General features: G+C 40.5%; 1 protein-coding gene across 6 annotated transcripts in view; it reads left to right on the forward strand.

Moving 5' to 3' along the window:
- HECW2 (HECT, C2 and WW domain containing E3 ubiquitin protein ligase 2) overlaps positions 1-10,526 on the forward strand; it is a 433,539-nt gene that overhangs the window by 395,758 nt on the left and 27,255 nt on the right. For 5 of the 6 annotated variants that reach the window (XM_082397296.1, XM_082397294.1, XM_082397295.1 and 2 more), the window contains 2 exons: positions 2,413-2,498; positions 3,523-3,635. In XM_082397296.1, coding sequence (XP_082253422.1) covers positions 2,413-2,498; positions 3,523-3,635 — 199 coding nt within the window. Of the gene's footprint in view, positions 1-2,412; positions 2,499-3,522; positions 3,636-8,096; positions 9,291-10,526 lie in introns of those variants that run through there. The other variant, XM_082397298.1, reaches the window with a different exon arrangement.

A 10,526-nucleotide genomic window follows, 5' to 3' on the forward strand; every position in this document is an offset into this window, starting at 1 on the left:
TTATTTATTTACTTATTTATTTTTGGCTGTGTTGGGTCTTCGTTTCTGTGCGAGGGCTTTCTCTAGTTGCGGCAAGTGGGGGCCACTCTTCATCGCGGTGCGCGGGCCTCTCGCTATCGCGGCCTCTCTTGTTGCCGAGCACAGGCTCCAGACGCGCAGGCTCAGCAATCGTGGCTCACGGGCCTAGTTGCTCCGCGGCATGTGGGATCTTCCCGGACCAGGGCTCGAACCCGTGTCCCCTGCATTGGCAGGCAGATTCTCAACCACTGCGCCACCAGGGAAGCCACAGAGTTAAAGTTTTATCCAATACTTTTAATCAAAGAAAGAGTACATTTTCTGAAATTTATTGTAGTGTTATAAAGTGTTCAGAAAGTCGTGACAAATGACGGTTGGTTTTTGTTTTTGTTCTTGAACTCAGAATGTAAGAGGTTAGCTAGCAGTGGTTCTGAACTTGGAGAGTGAAGAATACAACCTTTAAGTCACTGAATTAATCACTTAGCAGACTAAAATGAGAGCTGAGCAGTTCTCCAGTTATCTGTAAATTGAAACAGAGATTAAAAAAAAAAACAACAATTAAAAAGTTTGGAGTACAAAAAAATACCTTAACATTGGCTCAGTTGATTTGTTTTGGCCTCTGCTTGGCCCTTCCAGCCCATCACTGTTGCCCTGGGCTGGCCTTGCCCGTCCATTTTCTCTGAAAGACAATATTAAACTGCAGTGTCCATTGCTGCTATTTCTGAAGTCCAGTTGCTGTAATAACTCTTTTCCAATTGGCCCCGTGTATAATCCAAATACGACCTTGGCTATTATAACTTTGTTAACTATTTTCGCTAACTAGAACACAGTTTCTCCAACATGCTACATAACTTATATCTTACCATAAATACTATTAGCTCATTCCTTCTGCCCGTCCCCAACCCCCAGGAGATTCTAATAGCAATGCCATTCATCAAGTCAGCCGGTTTTGTATTTACACAGTATAGACTTTTATTCACTGTATATGACTAATCGAGTACCTATTTCTATGGTTATTGTCAATCTTATCAAATGAAATCCTTGGGAGGAGAGGGCTGGGGGGAGGGAGCAGGAAAATGGCGAGATGCCCAGCTGCCGTGTTTGCTAACCCAGCTAGTTGGCACTGAATGAAGGGGCGGCTTTGCTGCCATTTGCCATATGTTCACAGGGCAGCTGTTTATAAAGAATAGGATGAGACATTTTCACTCCTCCTCCTTCTCCAAATGGTTTGGCACAGACAGCAAAGGAGAGGCATAAAAGGGCTGATTCAAAGGGTCAGAAAACTTTAAAGCTATAAAGAGCCAATGCACTTATTTTATAGATTAGAAAACTATTTGCTCAGCACCAAACAGCTAGTCTTTGCCAAAGGCAGGACAAGGAGCCTGTGCATCTCCGTGTCCAATCTAGTTGTATTTACCCTTCATTTGGATCCCCTTTCGCCAAGGGCATCGCTGATCAAATGGTAAACAGTAAGGCAAGATTCTCCCCAAATCCTACAACCACTGAAACATGTGAGGAAAAATTTGAATGAAAATGGTTTCTACCCACCTTCTATTTAGGACTTACTGCTGCTGACTCAGAATTAGAGTAGCTCTCTGCACACTGAATATGTCAGCTAATTGGTTTGAATCACCAACTGTGCCTTAATCCTTGTCAGCCTTCTCTCTGAACTTAATTTTTCTCCACAGAAGGTTTTAGAATCCACAGCTACTGCCTTAATCCACCTGTGGGATGATACTTTTGACATTTCATTAAATTCTAGTAAAGTATGGAATAAAAGTAACATTTAGGTTGATGATTATTTGAGATTTATTAGTTGAAGGAGTTAAAGTAATAAACTTATTTTCCCTTTTTATTAATAAAAAGTAATTTGCTTTTAAAATATGAACGTAATATATAGTTTTAAAATGGTTTGCAATTATATATTGATTTGAATAATTATTTGATTTATGTCTCTCCTTTACCAGAAGCCCTGTGAGGGTCTATTTCCTTTGATGTTGTCCCCCAAACTTAGGACACTGCTTGGCATAGCAGTGCTAGAAAATTATTTCTTAAATAAATGACCAAAAGGGTTAAGCATTTCCAGTAACAGAAGTTATATTTTTCAGAAATGATATGGTTAAAATAGCTCATTTGTTGTTCTTCTCTCCACTAGTTTCATTTAGTGACCACTAAATGGAAACAGAGGTTTCTTGGTTTCATTTAGTGTTTTGTTTGACTTCTGACACTCATGTGATCACATTTACAGTGTTATTCCTTGGTCTTAAATTATAAATAACCTTTAACGAATCCAAGACGATGATTTATGTCTGGGGGTCTTTTGTCGACTTTCCAGTGTCGTGGTGACTTAAGATAGAAAACTCAAAGTAACACGGGCTTTCATGATTGGTTTGATAGGATATCATGACAATCATATTGTAATTCGGTGGTTCTGGGCTGCAGTGGAAAGATTCAACAATGAACAACGACTAAGGTTGTTACAGGTAAGATGCCATTAGTTCATCTTTTTACTGCATTAATACAGTTATTGTTGGAATTGCATATTTTTAATAACTGCTAAGTATACTCAATAAATGTATTTAGGTTTATCTGCGTATTCGGGATATACTGTTTTCAGACTCTTCTGACTGCGAGGTTCTGTGGTTCCATCACTATGCAGAACATCCCCAGCCTAGTCCAAGCATGTCATTAGAGTTGTGAGGAAGTACCAACTCCCATCCAAGAATCCCAGCAACAACGTCTGCCTTTAGGGCACTTTGATCCCTTCCACAAGAGGTCCCTGGGTACCCTGCAGGCCAGCATCCCTGGCAACTGAAAGAGATAATCTTCCAGTCCCTTAAGAAGTGACCCAGTTCCTTGATAAAGAGTCCTTTCTTTTCTTCCATCTAACGTTCCACAAATTTGAGATAATATTGAAGTTTAAGAATACTGGGAAAACTAACTCATTTTCTTGTGGTGTTTACAGTTATACAGGGCAATTGCTGGTTGGTTGCAGCTAAAGAAATATCAGACATGAGGAAGCCTTTTGGTCACTCAGGCAAAGCCTTACAAGTAGGCTGGATCTTGGCTCCTTTGGATGACAGATCTGGGTCTCAAATTTGCAGGGCTAGAAGTTCTTTTTGTTTTTCATTCACCTCAGTTCGATCGGGGACTAATGCTAAGTTGACTTAGGTTCACTGATACGCCCACTTTATTAATCTCTAATGGGAAGTATACATGGTTTGAGCTTCTAAGCTGGTCAGCTGTACAGGATGCTGTATCTTCTGCAAATCCTCCACATCCCCTTTCTCTTTATAATGCTCTGTCCTTCCTTGGTATTCTCCAGCTCGTTGTCAGAATTCTCGTGTTATAGCTATTCTATGTCTATGAAGTTTTATCTTTTGAGCTTTTCCACCAGTGAGCGGCAGGCCGCTCTTCCCCAGCACCTCTGCACGTGAACGATGCCAACCTTTCCTGGAGCCTGGTCTCTTGGCTTCACCTTCTCCTTCTGTTTTCTTGGGTTGGTAGTTTGTTACAGGCACATCCAGCATTCCCTATGAAGGATTTGCTTCTCTCCGAGGGAGTAACGGCCCAAGAAGATTCTGTGTGGAGAAATGGGGGAAAATCACCGCTCTTCCCAGGTAAAGTAGAAAATATTTCTTTACTGTCACTACAGTGTTCTAGGGAGGACCTTTAGCTTATATATATATATATATATATTGATTTATTACCATTTTTATGCTGAAAGTTTGGGAGAGTGGAAAAAACTTTTAGAATGAATTTATCTCAGATTACCTTTTTAAATGAAGGAAAAAAGGTCTTCCTGGTCATACTTGGAATACATACATACATATCTTTTTTTTTTTTTTAATTGGAGTATAGTTGCTTTACAATATTGTGTTACTTTCTACTGTACAGCAAAGTGAATCAGCTATACATATACATATATCCCCTCTTTTCTGGATTTCCTTCCCATTTAGGCCACCACAGAGCATTGAGTAGAGTTCCCTGTGCTATACAGTAGATTCTTATTAGTTATCTATTTTATGCATAGTATCAATAGTGTATATTCATACATACATATCTTAAAATACAAAACGCCACAGAACCAAAGCATTTGTTAGCAATAGGAAAAGCAACGTTGGTCATCACACTTGTGGCTTCTTATGATTGTGGCTCTAATTTACATTTCCAGAAGCTCTAGTTTTAAGTTTATCATTGGTAACTATTTAGAATCCCTTCACTAAAAATGACCATTGTGGTTTCTAAGGAATATTAAATCATGTAATTGTGCTCTGTGCCTCTTCAGTCTCTATCATACATGCCTTACCTCCCTGGGAATGCTCTCTGCATTTTACTGTCATTCGTAATAAGATGATACATTTCCTTGGAGTGGAAATATTTGTTTTCTGCTGCTACTAATAAATGTAAGAGACTAGTAAGGCAGTATTTGTGAGTAAAAAAAAAAAAAGTGTTTTGGGGGGAATGGAGCAAACTGGAGCTGAAGCAAAAGAAAAGGAGGGAGCAAATGAGCAAAAGAGGAGTGGAGAACAGTTGGTTTCAGAACTCCTTTATCTAGTCAGCAGTAATATATTGAATTTTTGAGGTAAAAAGGATTGCCTCTCATTTTACTAATAATGAAATTGCAGTCTGGGGAGGTTAAATCTTCCCAAGTGATATTAGGTTCCCCAAGATGTTATCCTGAGTTTCTTTAAGTACAGTCAGCCCTCTGTATCCGCGGATTCAACCGACCACAGGTTCAACCAATTACAGGTCAAAAATATTTTTTAAAAAAATTTCCAGAAAGTTCCAAAAAGCAAAACTTGAATTTTGCTATGTGACGGCAACTATTTACATACATTTACATTGTATTAGGTATTTCAAGCAATCTAGAGATGATTTAAAGTATACAGGAGGATGTGCATAAATTATATGCAAATAACATGCTGTTTTATATTTGAGCATCCGAGATTTTGGTATTCCCTGAGGGAACCCTGGAACCAATGCCCTGGGGATACCAAGGGGCAACTTTACAAGTGACTTTGAGAAACCTGTTAACAAGACTGTCTTCTTAGCAATTGCACGACACTGGTTCTTAAGAATAATGTTCTAAGCATCAACATGCGAAAAAAAGCAGTGCTGAAAATATAGATGCAGAGAGCAATGAATAGAGCAAGCTCAGGGCTGGCCTGAGCCTCCTCAGTCGCTTTGGGTGCATCTCAGTCTGTGAACAGAGGCACTGCATCCAAACACCTAAGTGTTCTGCTGTTCCAACTGTAAGAGACTTTCATTTCATTATTTAAAGAAGTATTTTATTTTGTTTATGTCTGAATCACGCTTTTTTCCCCTCAGACCAAATGTACAACTCAAAAGCAGATTTACAGTATCTGAGTAGGGCCTTTCACTTTTCTGAGAAACTCAAGGATTAGCATTAAAGAGGCAGGAAAGGACAGATGAATTGTGTTCTTTCTCTTGAAATCTGTTTTTGTAAAGACTTGCTTATGTAAAGTAGATGGAATAAACTGTAACAATAGGCAGATATATCAGCTGTTCATATTTAATCACTGTAATTTTCACCAAACCTCTGGTGAGCAGAGAAAGGCAATTTGATATAAACAACAAACTTTAGCTTCAGAGAGACTGGACTCTATCCCAGTTCTGTTACTTGCCCACAGTGGGGTCTTGGAGACGTTGCTTAATTGTTCTGAGCCTCTGTTTCCTCATCTACCTTGTAGGTCAGTAATTCTGAAGATTAAATGAAATCGTTTATATAAAACATTTACTGCTGACCCTTGCCCTGAGTAAGCATCCAGTCGATGATGGCTGCCATTATGATTTCTGTCACCATTGTCTGTAATATATGTCAGACTGTAGCATATTGGAAAGAGCGCAGGGTTGGGAGTTAGACCACCTGGGTTCTTGCCCACCTCTGCCACCAGCTAACTCTGGGACCTAGAAGATCACTTGATCTCTGGGCCTCCGTTTCTCCGTCTTTAAATGGCCAGGGAAGGGTTGGTATATTAGGTTTAGTGGAGCAATAAGTAGCACCAACAGGTTGCTGAAGAATCTTGGGTGTCGGGCCCTATTCACTTGTCTGCTTCCCCCTGGAGCTCCAGGAAGTTCATGTGCTGAGTCATCATAAATGGTGGGGTTCTTCACATTGTTGCATACATACGGTTGAGCAACAGGCGTTGTTGTTTCTTCCTTTCTGCATTATGACCTAAGGCTCTAGGTTCTAGATTCCTAGCTCTACCTAGATTATAAAATAGCCATACATAAGGATGATATGAGGCACATCAGGCAAGCAGACCATTTTCATACCTTGTCTCTAACAAGCCCTGACTTTTTAGGTCCAGCAGGAAGAAAGAGCTACTTGGCTATTCTACTTCACAGTTCATCAATTTATAGAGCCTTGTTAGGAGGCATGAATGCAGACCTAAGCCCTGTGATACGCTAGCAATGTGCTCCTAAGAGCCTAGATCCACCTCTGAAGAGTAAGAATAACGATGCCATGCTCAAAGAGTATTTGCGACAAGTGAGTGAGATAATGTGTATGAAAGTTCTTAGGGACAGTATGTTTTCTTTGTTCTTTTAAACCTTTTATTGTGAATCTTCTGTGAGCCACCATACTGCTGAAACTATTAAAATGTGCTCCACAAAAAAAGTACATTTGGAGGAAAAACACAAAAGGAGAACTTCAATGCATGACCATATAGTTTTATCAGAAGTGATTTCTTTACTGATAACGTTGTCATCACCCTTTATGAAATGTGGGGTGTTACTTAAGTGTGAAAAAGATCTGTAAGATTGGCTGTGGTCTCAAGAGATGGTTTTATATGACTGAGTCCATTTTTCCCCACCATCAGAATAGATACACTGAAGCCATCTTTCCGGCTAGGTTTGAGTTGCAGAACTAAAGGACTGGTCTGTCTCAAGCTGGTCAACCCCAATGTATTTCTTTTTTCTTATTAGCGAGATGATGTTTAACATTTAAAATGTGACAGTGTACACACTGGAGACAAAATGGTTGAATGTTGTTCTTACTTCAAAAGTGTATTGCCTAAGAGGTCTGGCATCATCTCGTGTCAGGCATGGGAGGCTGTACCCTGGAGACTTGGAAGTGGCTATGAAGGATGAGGGCAGGTAGTACCCGCAGAAGGGAGGGCATCTTAGTCTTTCTAGAAATGGATGATTGAAGGCCTTTCAACCTTTCAAGAAAGCAAATGTGAGTCTCATTCTTTTCTCAGATTTCCTAGTCCCACACTGCGGTAGCAGTGAATAGCACTACTCACAGTGTGGGCCAAGAAGTGTATTAAAGTATATAGGGTTGTCTCTGAAGCCAGTACAAGTTGAATCCATGGCTCTTTTTTTTCTGTCTTGTGGTAATAAAGTAACTGGAGACCAGATGATAAATAATGATGGAGGCAGACGGATGTCTCTGTGGAGGCTTCTAGCCTGAACACATAACTGTACTTCCTCTGCTTCATGGTTGGTAGTTAGCTCTATATTTTGCATTTCTGTAGATTTCCTGTCCCTTGTGCTCTGATGGACTTAGGAGACTGTAAATTCACTTTACTGCAGTTGCTCTTAAACATTCCGAAAAACAGGCTGCTAACATGCCAGCAGGAAAATGCAGGTCAAATCCTCTCTGCAAGGGTGGTATAGACTTTATATGTTCATCTCAGAGGTTCTTGCCAAGTAGGATGATGGGACAGAGGAGTTGGAGAGCCGCAGTCGTGATGGGGGAGTGTTGGTTTTGCCAAAGGGAGGAAACATTCATTTTTGAAAATGGCTGCATCTGGAGATAATTACAAATGAAATGCTGACCCAAATTAAAAAATAAGAAGCAAGAGTTAATTATGAAATGTTTCAGGGAGACAGCTTTTCCAGTGGAATAGAATTTAAAATGATAAAGCTATTTTTTAAAGATGAGGCTATGCAAATAAGGACGTTTCCTCCCCACCTGAGACCAAGGTAGCAAGCTTAGAGGATCTGAAGCTATTTTTTCCAGAACAGAAAGAGCTGGTCAAGGATGGGACACTTGAGAAAGAAGGGCATAGGGTGGATATAGAGATTTTTCCCTGATGCTTTAATCTTCACAGATGTTATGATGCTGTGGTCTAAGTACTAAGCAAAAATCATCAGAGGAGTGTTTAGTTCGAGAGACTTGTTCTGGGCCACACTGGGGAAGGTGAGGCTGCTCTATACTGAAGAATGCAATGGCGATTTAGCCTCTGAGCAGTCGTTGAAAAGGAATCACCCTTCCTAGCTGCGCCACAAGACATGCGGGATCTCAGTTCCCCCGACCAGTGATCGAACTTGTGCCCCCTGCAGTGGAAGCGCGGAGTCCTGACCACTGGACCACCAGGGAATTCCCATTTTTGGTATTTTTTAAAGACGTCACATTGTCGATCTTTGTGGTGAAGAGCTTCAGAGGACTCCTGAACCTGCCGTTGACCAGAAGCAGTCAGTGGGGTGCAAGAACAGCCAGCAGCAGAAAGGATGGAAAGATTGTATCTCCTTCACTGCTATCATTCCCATGGGATTCTTTGCTTGCTCCTTCTGGTAGCAGGCCCCCTGGGGAAGCACCAACCTCCCCCAAACAAGTGTGATTCAATGAGAGTGTGGAACTTGGAGACAGATGCCCCCTCATAGTCCCAGATCTGCTACCTGTTATTGATGTAACTTGGGCAAGTAACCTAACCTTTGTGTCCCAGTTTACTCATCTGTAAAATGGGGCGATAGCACCTACATTACCCTTGCTTAGATCAAATAGGAGAAGAGATGTTGCAATTTCTAGTCGTGGATAAGATATTATCATGTCCCCCTTACACACGCGCGTGCACACACACATACACACCCCCTAATGCCAAGGCTCAAGGACAGACAAAGGCTGGGGAAATTTTTCACACCTACATTATTCATCGGGGCCAGCACCCCTGTTTGGAACCCTTGTTTTGCCAGTTGTGGCTTCCTGCTTCCTCATTTCCGTGATCTGGAAATGCTAGAGGCTCCAGGCTCGGTCTCCAGGCCTCTCTTCTTCTTTATCTACATTTAATTCCTAAGTGATCTCATCCAGTCTCAGAGCTTTAACTGCCCTCTATGCTCTGACTCCCTAATATACATTTCTGATTGGGGCCTTGCTCCTGAACTCCAGACATGTATATACAGCTGACTATTCAACATCTTCTCATGTCCAAAAATAAACTTCTGATAACCTCCCCACCTCTTCCTCACATAGTTTTCCCCTTCTCAGTAAATGGCCACTATTAAGTTAGAATATATGAAATAACCTTTTTTTTTTTTTTAAGGTCAAGAACAGTCAAATATCAGCAACATCATTCGGTTCAACCAAATATATCCTTCCAGCTGCTCAGGCCAAAGGCCTTAGACTTTACAATCTTTGACCCCTCTCTCTAATTCTGTACCTTGAATCTGTCAGGAAATCCTGTTGGCTCTACTATCAAATATATCCACAATCTTTTCCCCACCACCTCTACTAAGCCATTATCATTACTATATACAATCACTTTCCAACAGGCCTCCTCTCTTTAATCCCTGAATTCACTCAGATAGAAACCAGTGATCCTTTTAAACCATAAATCAGATCCCCACTATTCAAAACCCTCCAAGGACTTCCCATTTCACTCTATGTTAAAGCCAAAACCATTGCGGGCTTCCCAGGCCCTATAGGAGCTGCCCCTACCCTCTTTCCTGACTCACAGCTTTCTAGCCACACTGGCCTTCTAGCTGTTCCTCAGATATACCAAGTATGCTCCTGCCCCAGGGCCTTTGCACTTGCCACTCTCAGTCTGAAACATTCTTCACTTAGATTAAAAACATGGCTTTCTCCCTTCTCTCCTTTAGGTCTTTGCAGAGATGTCACCTTCTCTGTAGAGCCTTTTCTGGGCACCCGATTTAAAATTGAAATCCCAGGGACTTCCCTGGTGATCCAGTGGGTAGGACTCCTCACTCCCAATACAGGGGGCCCGGGTTCGATCCCTGGTCGGGGAGCTAGATCCCACATGCATGCCACAACTAAGAGTCCGCATGCCGCGACTAAAAGATCCCGCATGCCCTAACTAAGACCCAGCACAGCCAAAATAAATTAAATAAATAATAAATAAATAAATATTTTTTTTAAATTGCAAAATAAATAAGTAAATAAAGATGAGACTTTTTTCATTAAAAATTGTTTTAATTAAAGTACAGTAGATATACAATATTATATAAGTTACAGGTGTACAATATAGTATTCACAATTTTTAAAAGTTATACTCCATTTATAGTTGTTATAAAATACTGGCTATTTCCCAGTGTTGTACAATATATCCTTGTAGCTTCTTTTATACATAATAGTTTGTACCTCTCACTCCCCTACCCCTATATTGCTAGACATTATTTTCATTTTTAAAACTCTGCTTTTTATTCTTATGTAAAGAAAATATTTCACAAAAAATGCCAAGAAGTTAAAATTTTTAAATATTTGTGTATATAATACATATAATACAATAATATATGTGTGTATATGA

The sequence above is a fragment of the Balaenoptera borealis genome (assembly GCF_965194805.1).
Source record: "Balaenoptera borealis genome assembly, chromosome: 6".
NCBI classification, from domain to species: domain Eukaryota; kingdom Metazoa; phylum Chordata; class Mammalia; order Artiodactyla; family Balaenopteridae; genus Balaenoptera; species Balaenoptera borealis.